The sequence below is a fragment of the Myripristis murdjan genome, chromosome 1 (assembly GCF_902150065.1).
Source record: "Myripristis murdjan chromosome 1, fMyrMur1.1, whole genome shotgun sequence".
Classification (NCBI taxonomy): domain Eukaryota; kingdom Metazoa; phylum Chordata; class Actinopteri; order Holocentriformes; family Holocentridae; genus Myripristis; species Myripristis murdjan.
The window spans coordinates 18,026,882-18,042,352 of record NC_043980.1 but is presented as its reverse complement, the minus strand read 5'-3'; the positions used below and the strand labels follow the sequence as shown (position 1 = coordinate 18,042,352).

General features: G+C 40.6%; 1 protein-coding gene across 2 annotated transcripts in view; it reads left to right on the top strand.

The window, feature by feature from the left end:
- The window catches only part of npnta (nephronectin a), a 49,038-nt gene extending 33,790 nt beyond the window's left edge, over window positions 1–15,248 (top strand). For both annotated transcript variants that reach the window (XM_030063678.1, XM_030063670.1), the window contains 6 exons: window positions 698–820; window positions 2,227–2,640; window positions 9,413–9,502; window positions 10,690–10,788; window positions 13,165–13,424; window positions 13,690–15,248. In XM_030063678.1, the coding sequence (XP_029919538.1) occupies window positions 698–820; window positions 2,227–2,640; window positions 9,413–9,502; window positions 10,690–10,788; window positions 13,165–13,424; window positions 13,690–13,800 (1,097 nt within the window). In that variant the 3' untranslated portion in view covers window positions 13,801–15,248. The remainder of the gene's footprint in view (window positions 1–697; window positions 821–2,226; window positions 2,641–9,412; window positions 9,503–10,689; window positions 10,789–13,164; window positions 13,425–13,689) is intronic.
- The last annotated feature ends 223 nt before the right edge of the window (window positions 15,249–15,471 follow it).

The following is a 15,471-nucleotide window of genomic DNA, read 5'->3' as shown; positions in this document are numbered from 1 at the left end:
TTTCAAAGGCAAAAATCTACTTGACTGTTCATTCATTAATTCATCAGTTAAATGTGTAGTGGGATGGCTGTCATACAGTAGATGTGTTTTGCACTTTGTAGGGTGTATTCTGTATTGAACGGTTCAGTTTTATCCGGTTGGGTTTTACATCCCTGCTAACATGGACAAAAAATGCACGGTAACAAACTTCTAAAAATACTTTAAAACTAAAAATTTCGTTGAACTATTGCAAAATATAGTTTAAGCTGGATTACTACTGCCTCAACAGGGCACATACTTATGAATTCCTGTCCTCTAAAATTTTGAATTAGTATTCCTCCCATCTGCCTTGAACAAATTCACAGGTTTACCTTGAACGTTACTGAGTAAACAGCATCTGGGAAAGTACCAATAGAGGTTAAGCGATGATAGCTTCAGGATCGGGTGGCGATTGCTCCTGAAAAGACTTTGCAGAAACCCTCAGTGTCTGTGATCTCCGTCAGGATTTTGCGATGCAACTTCTCATATTGATGTTTTGCTAATTGCATTCAGCGACTGTGGACTGTTATTCAATTATACGCTTTCACCAACATGACATGTGACATAAACTCTTGGCTCGCTCTGAAGTGGATGTGAAGCAATTATCCTTTGATATTCTTCTGCTTCTCTGTCTGATTTTTTTTTTGTTTGTTTTGTTTTTTTGTTTTGCTTGTTTCAGATGTGGATGAGTGTTCATCAGGCCAGAGCCACTGCAGCAGCTTTGCCACCTGCTACAACACACCAGGCTCATACAAGTGCAAATGCAAAGACGGCTACAGGGGGATGGGCCACGACTGCAAACGTAAGAACCGAGAATAATTTTCCTGGCAAAGGGACTAGGGGCCTCACGTTTGTTTTCTTTGGTTGTGTTTTTTAAAAGGCAGAGAGGAAAGCAGCAGCAGAGAGAGAAACAGCCTTGAAACCTTTGCTGGAATTCCTTTCTTTGTAATGGCTGTCACTCACTCCTTAGATTACCCTGCTCCCTTATCACATGTGCCCTGAATGAGCCTTGACTCTTTTTTGACATCTGGCCATTTTAATCTCGACAGAAACAAGGAATCATATGCTTTGTGGTAGTTTGTCCTCAGGGTGAGTGTCTTATTTGGCTAGCTTGCAGACAGCTCATGAGTCTGTGTCACTTCTGTTTTTGCAGCGGCTCAATGGCCAATAAGTCATTTACGATCATTATTCTTTGCAGTTAAATTAATCATCCAACAGAAACAACTGCACACCAATCTAGACGGTGCAGAGGACACCTCCTGGCACAGCGTCTCGCAAATACTTCTCCCTGTCGCCTGCCTGAGGGGTGTGTTACAAAAGTGCTTTGGGACTGGAGTTGCAATATCCTAGTTGTGTATCACATATCAAAGTCCTCCCTGAAACCGGAGACAGCAATGGCTGAGTTCAAGCCGCTCACCTTCGTCCACTCTCATTCCTCACGCATGAAGCCCTGGTGAAGTTCCTCTAAATCTCTGATTCTGTGCTGGAGCTGATGGATATACGGAGGAACAAAGACAGAGGAGGTGTAACTTTGATGACATCAGCAGAGTGAGGGTGATCTTGAGGGCATCGCTGCCTCTTTGAGGGAAAAGATCACTACAGACACAGATCCTGATGCAGCAAGGCCTCGGGCTACAAGCGCACAAAGAATTACTGATCAGGACGTGCACGTGGGCAGAGGATCACTTCATCAGAAAACAATATTTCACTAATGTAGACATTATCACCAACTTGGGGTTTGCTGGTTGCTCAGTTGGCTAACATGCATGCTACATAATCATGAGAGCTGCGGTTTGAATCTGGCCCTGGATATTCAGTGCATGTCATCTTTCCTGTTCCTCTTTGGGTTGTCAAATAGAAGCAACAATACCCGAAAAGGTCAAATAAAAGTAACAATGCTTGAAAAGTACCCTCAAAAAAAAAAAAAAAAAAAAAAAGAGGAATGTGAACTTGTAGCATACTGATTTTACACAAAGGTCCATCTGGTATTTTGCCAGGGAGAGCTTTTGTTTCAGTTAGATTTGAGCCCCGTGACTCGTTTTTTAAAGATGGTAACATTTTGTTAAGTCTCAGTAAATGCTAGAAAAGATGAAGAGCTTTTTCTCTAAAGGTTAAGCTAATCAGTACAGTGCCTCGCCAGTTCAGTGCCTTATTAAATCTTAATTGCTCATGTTTTGGTGCTCCACCTGTCCTTTCTTATCATCTCAGCCATTCCTAAGGTGGCCATTGACCCCGCGAGACCAGGGCAGGTTCCTCCAAATCATCACAACCGCATCCCAGACTTGGACCATCGGAGGACCACTACCATCCGCCCACCACTGACTTCTAAGAGAATCTCCCCCATTATACCCAAAACAGCTGCAGCTACTACCACGACTATGACAGCAACAACCTCCACCAGAGCACCTCTCCCCCCAAAGAGGGTCACACCGTCTCCAGGCAGGCCAGCACTTCCCACCAGGAAACCCTTTGTCCCCACCAGGAAGCCGCCGGTACCCACACGCAAGCCATACGTCCCGCCAAGGCCAGTGGTTCCCACCAGACAACCACCGCAGCCAGAGGTCACCCCTGTGGACAACACCATCCAGAAGGAGGTCACCAAACAGAGAGGCGACGTCCACAGTAAGAAACAGCTTTTGATTTTCTTTTTCTCGCACGTCCAACTTAATTATATTACTCTATATGAAAAGACACCTTCACTTCCCTGTCAAACCATTCATCTTCATCACAACTTCCCTGACAGGCTTCAGCCAACCAAATTAGAGACTATTTGCATTTTCTTTCATCTGAATCCTGAAACATTGTGTCTGATTATGAAAGATGACAAAACAAAATTACATCCTGGCAAATTGCAAGTGAAGTTGTCTCCTGACACATGATTTGCATCACGTTACTCACTTCAAATATAAACTCCACAAACACATGATTGGTGCCATTGGTCTGAGCTGCTGGCAGTCAGTTTTAAATATCGGCATGCAGTACAACTGTCCTCTAATCCTTGACATAGTAAAGTAATATATGTAGCGCTCTAAGAATTAGGAGATTTGTGGACAGTTTGTAATGTAAACTGATTCAACTGATGGATCAAATGGTCAAAAGGCAAGCAAACTGTTGAACGGGAGATGCTATCAGGGACACAGTTGATGACGGTGCATATTAATGCAGAGCGGCTGAGTTATTTTTGATTTTCACTTTTAACCTGAAACAAAGCTATCAGACTCACTGAGGATCTGCCTCAGACCTTGACTTAAGTGCATGCTTTGGCGCTTATTAGTCGGTTTTTACATACACACCCCACAGCACCAATTTCAACCCAGGAGTTCCGCGTGGGAATATGTGACCTCCTGCAAGATGTGCACTTGCAGTAATGAATATGCAAATCAAGGCACATCCACCTTCACATTACGATACACAGATTCCGACTCCGACTTGGAAACGTGAAAGAAGCAGCGTCCATGTCTGCTAGATCACAAATTTGTCCAGATATACTGCTCGGCACAACTGTTTTACTGCCAGTCTTTGTTTTAGATTGTACACCATGAAAACTAAAAGATATCATTCCATTTAAGGAAAAAAAAAATATTAGATATGTTCAAGCTGTATGTGTGTATTCAACTTTTTCCTCCCACAAGGTCAAATGCTCTCACCTCTTAAAAACAGAGACTTGTTGGTGAATTAGAGAGCCTAAAAGTATGAGATTGGTTTACTGTATGGGTTTTGGATCTGGAGCCAACATCACCACTGAAGAAGCGTGGTTTCAGTTGTTCGTTTATCTGCCACTACAGACTTTTTGTGTTTCATTTTCTCACACTGCTCAGATTTCAGAGAAAAAAGGAGTGACAAGCAGCTCTAAGTCTTTTACACGTTCTGAATCGGGACCATACTTAACGTGCAAGGCAACAGAAACAGAGAATTAGTGGAAAGCAGTTCTGTTACCCTAACAGTATAAAAAAACAATTACACTAAACTGTCCCTGCGTCTCTTTTTTCCCTGTTTATACTCATCTTGCCGTACAGCGCATATTTTTGGCTGGCCTCCAATCACTGAGCATTGGTAATGAAGTGAAAGCCCTCCTTTCTCATTGTGTGTAGTGTAATGCATAGACAGTGCAACTCTCAGTGTTTACCAAAACTTAACACTAAGCTGCCTTGACGGAGAATTGGCAGTCGAAATGCAACAGCAGAGTGGAGTATAAGAGGTGAGATATTGTGGTTCCAACTCACCTTGCCAGATGGCATCACATAATTAGAGAAAGGAAAGAGGAGAGAAGATTACATTAACACCTGCCTGCACTACTTGAGGTAGACATCAATCTAATAGTCCTGCACTAAAGCAGGGCAGTTCCAGAAATCAGGGCGTCTGTAAGATGTTTTAAATAAGATAAGACAGAGAGAGAGGAGGCACCACACAGTGAGTCAGATAATTACATTTGAATGAAAATAATTTGAATAATAGCCCTCTTGCGTGCACAACACATCAATTGCGCCTCAAATGTGGGTGTTGAAATTGAGCGCTTTAGGGGGCTTTGTAGTTTACTTTCGATCTGGACTTGCACAAACACGATATGAGGACAGCATCACTGATCTACGAACAGAGCGAAGGATAAATACATTGCATCTGACCAAATGAGAAAAGAAGAAATATGGATTATCAAAAACAAGATCATCAATGCACGTGTCCCATTATCTCAAAACGATGGGGAAAAGAAAGTGTTGAAGCACTTGATTGGAGCTTTGTTTACACAGCATTTTGGCAGAGTACAAGAAATTGCCTCTTGAGCATTGCCGTTCCTGACCCAACAAATATTTGCCTGGAATGAACCAGACAAAGTCAAGAGGCAAGATAACAGGAAGGGGGGTGTTAGAAAAAATCAAATTTATCAAGTGCTGTAGCATAGCTGTTGACTAACGGAGATGGATTGTATAAAGAAATATTTACTTAATTGTTTGTTCCCTCACAACATGACGTGGTACAGCAGCGAGTGTCACATCTGATGAAACAAACAGATAGTAGCGTGTAAGAATAGACGAGAACATTTATATCCCTATTTGCTCATACTCGTGTTTACACAGTGATTGATGCTTTTCATCCTGACATGTTTATGGGGTGACTTTCACTTCATTGCAGATAGGCTGGACAGAGAGTTGTTTTATTTATTTATTTTTTATTGCTCGCTGTCACAATGTCACCTTTCAAGTTATTGTTTCTTTAACATCCAGAGAATAGCGGTTAACTTGTCAACTGGGAAAGCTGCATATTACCTTTCTATTCTCGGTGAAACCCAGCAACCTGCTCCAAATAATATTCTACAATTGGATGCAGCATTTTTAGGACACCCAGTTCCTTAAAAACACAGACACACATACGCATACACACACACACACACACACACACACACACACACACACACACACACACACACACACACAGGCTGGGATGCCAGGGATTGCTGGAGAGCCTGGAGGAAGTGTGACCTCTTCGCTTCCAGATTCCTGAGACTGTCAGATCACATCCCAGTCTGCCAGGTGGTATGACACAGCACAGCGAAGGGCCCTTTCCCTGCAGAGGCAGACTGGAAAGGGGCTCATGTGGAGGAGTCCAGCGGGGTCACAGTTCAAGTGCAGGCTACTGAGTAATTGTGGCATAGGGGCAAGAGTCCAGCTGAGAGATTGGGAACAGGTTTATCTGTCGCTTGCCGCTTGAAAATCCACTGAGTTTGTACATCTTTGCGTGGACTGGCCTCATACCGAAATACAGCAAGAGTAAGCATTCATCCTATATAAATGATAGTTTTTGTCGTAATCAGGAAAGACGGCGGTCAGATGCATCATACCTCCAAATTTTGTCAAAGTCTCACCAGCAATGTCTCAGATATCATATAACATATGGACAAACAAATAAACAAACAAAGTTATTGAGCCAGTCTAATCAGGGCAGTTTTAAAGGTGCAATATGTAAAATTGCATTGAAGTGAGGAGCCTTTAGACTGCACTGGAAAAAAAATAGTAAGCATGAAATTTGCAACCCTGTCTCCTACAAATTACATTCTCTTACAACTAAACTGCACTCTTTATTACATTAAGGGGAAAATGTATTTTGTCATGGATTACGTTTATTTCCGACATATCACAAATACTTTTCTAGTTTAGGTATCATGCATTTCATGTTAAGTAGAATTTTAGCCACTTGGTTATGTTTAAGAAAAGTTAGGTTTAGGTATAAAAACCATCCGCTACCCTGCCTAGCTCTTAGCGTGGATTTCAGATTAAAGATTGATTTATGCTCCTTTTTGCGTTCACGGTGCTCATGGCATGGCACATTTTCTGCAAATGGCAGGCCATTTATGGTTCCTGTGGTTTGAAATGGCTTGAATGAGCGGACTTCTATTTTTCTTCAAAACTTTCTGCCATGTTTGTTTATCAAGGAAATGATACATGGGAAAACTGACACCCCTTCCTAGTAGTCACTTTACCCGATCTTCATCTGTGAGCATAAATAAGTCGTATGTGAAACATTCTTTTGATTACAAACGTATAAGTTCCTCTCAAGACATAACTGAGAATGCAGTTTAGCTGTTCAAGAATGTAATTTTTAGGAGACGGGGCTCAAAATTTGATGGTCGAGTTCTCATAGATGAGTCAATATCAATATAGGGTACCATTTGGTGTCCCAGGCAGAAATCACTCACTTTTCATGAAAAATTTGCAAAATAACAAAACTCTGAGGGTTTATTATAAATGGCCAAACATTTAAACACACATTGGTACAGAGATACATCTTTAAAAGGGTGTTTTTCATATTTAAAAAATTTTTCTATGATTAGATGCATGTGATTTTGCCATGTCCCAAACTCCTCTCTACTAACTTCACTGAGTGAAATAAGTAGATAAATGATATACAATGTACAAACCTTTTACATGCTCTTGTTGCTCTCATCAAGTACTTGAATAAAATGAGTCAATTGGATCATTTATGGTCTAATTTCATAATAATAATAAACATTTTGCATGTGTCCCTGGATTTGCTGTCCACCCCGTCATTAGGTGGTTACTGCCACTAAAAGAAACCACCTGCTGTAATCAGTGACATCACTACCACTGCTTTGTCTTTTACAAATGGCGTGAAGAATAGCTCATGCAGAGAGAGTACATATCAACATTTATGTTTTGACATTTTCATCATTTTATGATTGAACTTGAATGTGTTCAGTCTTAATGTGTCCACCCTGTCATTGCAAAATATGAATCTATATAAATGCTTTTCAGAAATTCAAAATATGTTTGTTAAAGTATACAGAGTCACCTTCCTAACTGATACATGTTGCTAGCTAATGGCCCACCATGTGCTCATTAAATGCTAACTTCAGCCAGAAACGTCCACCCTGTCATTGTCCACCCCGTCATCAAGTCTAGTTTTATAACAGTTTTATAAGTTTTTCAGTGTTCCAGAAGTCAAGTGGAGGACAAAACATATGCAGAGAAAGAAACCATTTGAAAGGATACCTATGTTTCTACTTTTTGTGGTAGGCCTACATTTAGGGACGAATGGTTTTTGTTTTGTTTATATCAATCTTGTTTTTTCGTCTAGTTGAAGGTTTTATTTATTTATTTTTGCTGTTGTTGAGTGTCATTTCCAAATGTAGCCTACCTGTGCACAATTCAAAATACAGTAGGTGAAAAAGTCATGTTTTGACAAAAAACATTTGTTGACAAAACCATAACATTGTCCACCCCGTCATGTCATTGTCCACCCCGTCATGTTCATGTTTTACGTGAATAAATTATTATTTTCACAAGTTATCAAAACCTTTTGTGTGATTTTGCTCTTAAGAGATTAGGGCCAAACAGAATTATTTCAAAGTTTGACCAGATACCTTTATTTATAGAGTTTATTCAGAAAAGAAAGTACAACTTTCACAGATTTTACATATACAAACATATTTTTCCATAATTTCTGTATTTTTGAGAGATGTTTTCCAGAAACTAAAATATATTCCTGAACGAGGGACCAAATACCTTTCTGAAAATGTACATTTTGTAATCAATATGATTAGAACATATTTACTCTATTTAGAAATTGTCCCATGACAGGGTGGACACATTTTGCAATTCACTTGTACTTTCTATGCTTGCAGTCAATTTATAAAAGGTGCAGGAGCTTGACCAACATGCATTTCTAACAGCTTAAGGTCTACTTTATACAATGGATATGGAGTTCAGTGGAAAATCTCATCTTTTTTTTTGTGTAATTGAGAAGTCTCAATGGCACTTTATACTGATATTGACTCAGATGTCATTGTCAGTCTGAGTCACACTTTTTGGCAGATGAGCCTCATGGTCCTCACTTCAATCAGCCCTCAGCCTTGCACCTAAGAGCATCTAAAGATGCTAAAATGGAGCAATGAGATACATCATTCTCTGGAGTTTTCCATGTAAACAACCTAGATTTGTTTACATGAATTACTTCACTTGTACACACATAGTTTGTTGTTAGACCCCAGTGACTATGTTGAATAAATTTATGATCTTCAAAAACAGTCAGAAAGTCTTTAATTTTTTATGTTTGTTTTTTTGTTTTTTATGTTTTTTTATGTTTTATGGTTGTGACTACAGTCAAACCAGTGTCGTAGCGCCCCCCTTAGGTTGAACAGCGTCATTTTAAAAATGCCAGCACAGAGCAATGACACGCATTATTCTCCAAAGTTTTCTCAAACTCTTTTGTCAGAATCTCTGGCATTTTCATCCCAGTAAGCCAGGGTGATGTGATCAAAGGGGTTGCAGTACAGGAAATCTCACACTGTAGGATTAAAGGGATAAAAGCAACCTTTTATGCTCCACTTGTCTGTTGACCTTTAATAAGGGAGCTTGGCCTGTATATTTTGGGTAGTGTGACCCCACAAGAGCAGGAAAGAAGCTATTTTAGGACTCTGCACCGGCACGCGTGTGTGTGTGTGTGTGTGTGTGTGTGTGTTTCTCCAGATTGTACTGCTTCAACATGTTGTCAGCATTCACGCAGGCTCAACATATGGATCTCCCTTTGCTGTAACTTATTCACCATGCCAGCTTTCTTCTCTGTGAATCAAACCTTGACTGTTAGTAATCTCTCCCATGTATTTTAGTCTCAGCTGTCTGTTCAGTGCTGCCAACCCTTTAAAAAAAACTCATCTGGCTACTCTTACATGGCAGTGTTTCTGAACAACACTGAAATGTTAGAAGTGCTCAGTTGTGGTTACGCAGGCATGAAACCATGCCATTGATTATTTCATCTCGGTGTATCCCAGATGTTCCTTTGCTGCAATAAAACAAGGCCACACAATAGTCACAAGCAGGGATGGCAAATAAAATACCTCTGGTAATCTTTTATCTAACCCTGTCCCTGTTGCCTCCCTCCTCAGTTCCCCGAAACCACGGCCACAACACCGTCCTGGGGATCGACTTTGACATTGAGCTGGGCAACACGGCCGACGAAGTGAGAGACGACCCAGGTAAACATAAGGCATTTGACAGAGGCGGGCCACAACACAGCCACCGACAGGAGAGCTAAAACAACAGTGGGCGAGTTACATTTGTAGTGGGCCAAACAGAGCTGACAGTCAAGCCCTGCAGCAGTGCAGAACTGCTGAGGGAGAGATACGATGAGCAGCGAGCAGATGTGTTTTGATCGGGCCTCACCAAGAGGTGACGCACAACATCTGGCCATCCCGTTTAAATAATGGCCCACAGCCCAAAATGTTCTGCCACACTTTTCCGCTTCTCACATTATGTTTGCTTGATTGCATCACTGCTTGAATGATTAATTGATTAATTTGGAAGCAGATTATTGCACTGGTCGTAAGTGCCATAACACTTGATGTTTAGCTTCTGCAACAATAACCATAACACCATGGCGCTCAAACAAACCAGAATTGTCTATCACATCTGGTCTCTGTTATTTACTGATGCCAGCGGTATGCAGTTTACATCGTCTAATGGTTTAGCTACCGTATGCACTTATTTTGATTCACAGCGCATCATTGGCAATGTAGTATCAAGCAAGAGGGCGTTTTCACTGGCTCAGAAAATAAACAGAAATATTTTTCACAAACCCATCTCAGGGACAAAATGATGGATGCTATTCTCCTGTTCAGAGAAATTTGTACGGTAACGCATGGATAACATAGCAGTTGTTTTTGCTTGTGTTCCTTTGTTATCATTTTCTATGGAGCATTATATAGAACTCATCAGTCATATTAAATTATTACACACTGTCATAATCATGATGCATTTTATTATGGTTCGTGGCATGTGTACAAGACAGTATATCTTGAGAGGTATTGCACTTGCACACACTTACCCACACGCATACTAACACTCACACGGCGATGTCAACAAATCCACTCATGAAAAAAACAAGATTTACTTGAATGAATGCATTTTCTCTGGCCATTTAAGCAAGTTCAGTCTCATTTGATCTGTCAGTGTATCGGCTCTTCCAGTGAAATCTTTCATTGTAACGATGTGCAGACTTTTATTATGCTATCATGTTCACCAGAAGGAGCTTTCTTGCTTCTGGTAAAGTCATATTCACACAGCAGGGCGAGTCTGACTCTGAGCCATTATCTAGAAAGCAGCACTGAGGCCTTTTGCGTGTGTTTACTGCACCTTTCTGAAAAGTATCCTTTATTCCCGTTAGATGCCGGGTATCTGAGCTGCTCCTTTGATAACGGTCTCTGTGGTTGGATCAGAGACAGAGATGGTGACCTGCACTGGGAGACGACGGCTGATCCATCTGGTAATTTAATGTCAGAGAACTTACTGTCTTACACACATTAAGTAAGACGCATGAATGTTGTACATTTGCAGCTGAAGGAAGGGAAGCCACGTATTTCTGTGTTTTTGTTTCATTTTGAGTTGCTTTATTTGGTTTTTCTTGTTTGTTTTACAGTCATCAAGAGAAAATGGGACATGCCCGCTGCGTTTGACCGCAGAATTTGACCCCACTTAACATTTTCACACACACATACACACACTCCCAGACAATCTGTAAAGGCTCCATTTTGTTGTACCCAATAACAGGTCAAGATGAAAATTACTACAGAGAAGTAGTTTGCCTTTTCCCAGGTTTCAGATCAGTGCTTTGCTTGACAAAGAGATGCAAATGAGGAGAGGATTACACCACCCATCAGTGGCACCTGTATGGCTTTATTTTGAAATGGCAACGAGACACCATATTATTTGAGGTTCAAATGAGGAGAAAATGTGATGAATTATGTCAAGAGGGTGTGTGGAGTCTACAAGGAGCAGCAGATTGGAACCATTTCACTGACAATTCAGCTGGCTGAGTCTGGCCAACTGGCTAGTGTCAGGGCGTTTGTTAGTGTACTTCCAGACATCCAGGATTAGGCCTCATTTCAACCAAGTTTGTGCTCATTCATTAGTGCACATAAGTGTGCCAGTGGTAATTCTCATTTCAACCCGTCTATGTCCAGACCTTTGAGATCTGTGGGAAAACACTGAAGTTTAGCAGATTAACAGTTGCTTTCTGCAAGGCTAAACACTGACATCACATAAGTGGCCACATTGTAGCGCTTTTCACACATGCTACAGGTATAGGAAACACCCTGGCGATGTTATGACACGTGGTTGTTTGTAAACCGTAGCAATATTGCGAGTCCAGAATATTTGCCAATCTTCCAGCTCAGGACTTTGTGAAATTTGCAGGAATGTTCTAGGAGGGAAGTTGGGTGAATGTGGGTTGTGAAATTACCATAACAATACCGCCACTTTTGCATATACATGAGAACCAATCACAGCAACTCAGTAAGCATGCAATCAAACTGCAACTTGGACTTCTCAAATTAGACTTACATGCCTTTTTGATGCATGCAGTGTGCCTTTCTGAATAAAAAAAAAAAAAAAAAAAACGTGCTGCAAACAAACATTATTACAAAAGCACTTTCCTGACACTGTTCATGGATTGATTGATTGATTGATTGATTGATTTTATTGCACAGTAACAAAGTCTTCCTTCATGTTCTTTCTATGTATATCCATGTATGTCTTTTGCTCTTGCCTTTTTCCTGTCAACTGGCATTGATATGACCGGTGTGAATGCGCGCATGCTGAAATATTCTAGGAATTCATCATTTCACTACATTTTCTATTAATGTTTACCTGAAAATGTGCTGGATATTCCATACTTTTTTTTTTTTTTTTTAATTTAGCATCATTTAGTTGTCATTGTTGTTTTACGAAGACTTGGATAAGGACTTGATTAAAATGTGTGCATTTCACATTATAGGCAGCATACCAGAATATGCATGGCTTTTTTAATCGTCAGGCCTGTATAACTAGACAGTCTGTCGGAAAGCTACTGGCAAACCCTAATGACTGTGCATTGTCTGTGGTGATTGTCGGCACAGGAACCATAACTTATGCAGAGAGCCTCTGTGGCCTACAGATACTTACTGCACCCCTCTGTGGATATACATACCCAACCCTACACGGATCCGCTAGATAAGCAAAATATATTGGCATTAATTAGCTGTTAGCCAGAAGCACTTTCACCTTTAATTTTTTATTCCTAGTACATAGTTGTACTATAACCAACTAATACATAAATTAATGAAAATCAATTTTCCTGGCTGTATTTTCAGGGGGAAGAAATGTAAATGGGACATCTTTTTCTCCTGAGTCTATTTTTTCCCACAGTCTTTTGTTTCACAAATTCAGCACTTGGATCCCATATAAAATCATTTTGTTTTGTTCAGTTTACAGATTCATTTATGTATTTCACACATTTCACATGGGAAATACACCACATGTGGTTTTGGAACACGTGATATGGTTGGTTTTCACATGAGAAATAATCACATGTGGACAAACCAACATGAAAATCACATGTGGTTTATTTCACATGAGATTTTTTTCATGAGGGAATTCAAGAGAACATGGTTCAGATGAGTTCATTTTATTTGTTCAAATCAGTTCAAATAATTTCACATCAATCTAATGGCAATCTAACAAGCCAGTGATTAGAGACTATTAATGAAATGAATTGAAAAGCAGCAAATCACATGGAAATGATGTAAAACTGAATTCCAAGGATGTACGCTGTCAGGTCAGTTTTCAATGAAGACATTGAGCGGCAGTGTTTTTTCCTCCACAGGTGGGCGGTACCTCACTATTCCTGAGGTGGGCAACAAGAGGAGTGGCCGAGGGGCACGGCTGGTCCTGCCACTGACCCCACCCTGGAACGACGGCAATCTGTGCCTGTCGTTCCGCCACAAGCTGGCAGGGCACCATGTGGGCATGCTGCAGGTGTTTGTAAAGAAGGGGAAGCAGTACAGTCCAGCAGTCTGGGGAAGGACAGGAGGCAATGGCTGGAGGCACACCCAGATCACATTATGGGGCACAGGCCTGGAGAGTGTAAGTCAAAGAAGTTAACTTACAGCCACACACATCTGTAAAATGTAAACTATTATTCCTACAGACATTTCTGCAAGCAGTGAAGAGAAAATAATCAATCCCTGTTCATAAAAAATAAATTAGTCTATCATTTTACGTTAAATATAGAGGATCTGTAAAATTTAGGATTGACATCATCTTTAAGCAGAAATTTAACAAATCTTCAGTGATCATAAACTGTGAATGTTGTTCCTCCAGTGTGGGCTAACTGTGCTGCTGTTCACAGGTGATCCTGAAGGGGGAGCGCGGGCGAGGCAGGAGCGGAGAGATGGCTGTGGACGACATCACCCTGAGGAAAGGCTCCTGCACAGAGGAGCACAATCTGAGGAGACTTTGATTGGCAGAACAGAGAAGGGCAGAAAGACAACAAGAGGGAAGATCATCTCAAAGAGACCAGACTCTGTTCTGACACCTCCCTCGCTCTGCCTGGGTTCTCGCTGATATCCCCCCAGCCATCCTGTGAACAAGATCCAAAAAAAAAATAAAAATAACGAAATGTAAAAAAAGAAAAAAAAAAGTGTGCGGGGCACAGCAAGTTTCTCTCTTGACTTGTCTATGAATGATAAGACTGAACCAAATCTCATGGACAGTATCCCAGCAGCAGCCCCCCACCACTCTCCTCAGCCTCCCTCTCAATCTATCACCATGTTCCCCATACACATGCATGTGCTCACCATGGAAATGCCCCCCTGCCTAACACAGCCCAGCCAGCCATCAGCCCACGTGGCTCAGAGGCCTACATTTCACCTCATTTCTTTCTGGATAGAGAATTTCTTTCTCACTCAAGAATCTGCTTTGCCTTGCTTTGATCCTTTATCCACAAGTCATAGCTGTTTTTTATTTGCTAAGCCCAAGGATGTTCAAATTGATTATGCGATTCTTTTGATCAGCAAAATGTCAGAGGTGGCATATAAAAGACAAATAGTGCTTTTCATCCTTTCTCCCTAATCCAGATTACACTAAATCTGATGTGATGAATCCATGGTACATGAGTCATGACCCACCAGGAGATCCGACAGGCCCTGAGGGCCAGCAGCTGAGTTAAGCCCAGCTTTTGTCAGTCTGATCTGAGTTTTTAACATTGGTGCTGACCTAAATCACAGTTAGACTGCAACAGCGCAACTCATCTTTTGTCATTACAGCAATTCAGAGAGCTTGGTAGAAGAGAGTTTAAAAAAATAACATCTTTTCTACCATGATATATTATTTAAGGCTCTGAAAGTTGTTCAAATGCTCCGCAATCATGTATTTTAAATACTTGAAATGTGTCAAGCAGAACCAGTGTATGATCTTTGACACTTAGCAAATCGACAGTTACTTTCTATTATACAGTATGTGCTTTGTTATATTAAGTGCAGTTTGTTATAAAGAAAACAATATCGACAACTTTTTAGGCTTTCACAAATTGTATTATTGTAAATGTAGTTGTGTGTACATACTCTAGAAGATCTATGATCCTATTATGCTGTGTGGTTTATACGTTATGTAAATTCATCCATGAATATTAATTGGAAAGCAAAATGAATGGTATTTCAACTTTGAATTAAAGATGCATAAGTTGGAAACCTTGCATAGCACAAGGCTGTGTTTAAAGTGCACACAATGTTTCTGCTCATGTGTTATGGTGTCATGCTGTGTCCGTAAATCGCAGAGCACCTGGTTGCATATACTGTGCTATACTAATGAAGGGTATCGGTTGGAAGATTTTCTGTATGCATGGGTGCTTTCACCAAATCCAGATGTATTCAGACAAGTATGTAAATAAATAAATTTGACTGATATGTATTTGACATAAATCATGTTGCGTTATTCTGATCTTAGACGTTGTCAGTAACATGTTTCAGCCGGCTTTGACACTCTGACAACTACAGCTAATTATTACCACAGTGATGCCACACAACCTCAAACACTTTTCCTAAATTGGACCTGTGTGAAATTTCCAAAACATCACATCACAGTGTTGTTCTTATTTTTGACAGCATAACAGTGTGAGTTTTCTCCTCTGTTC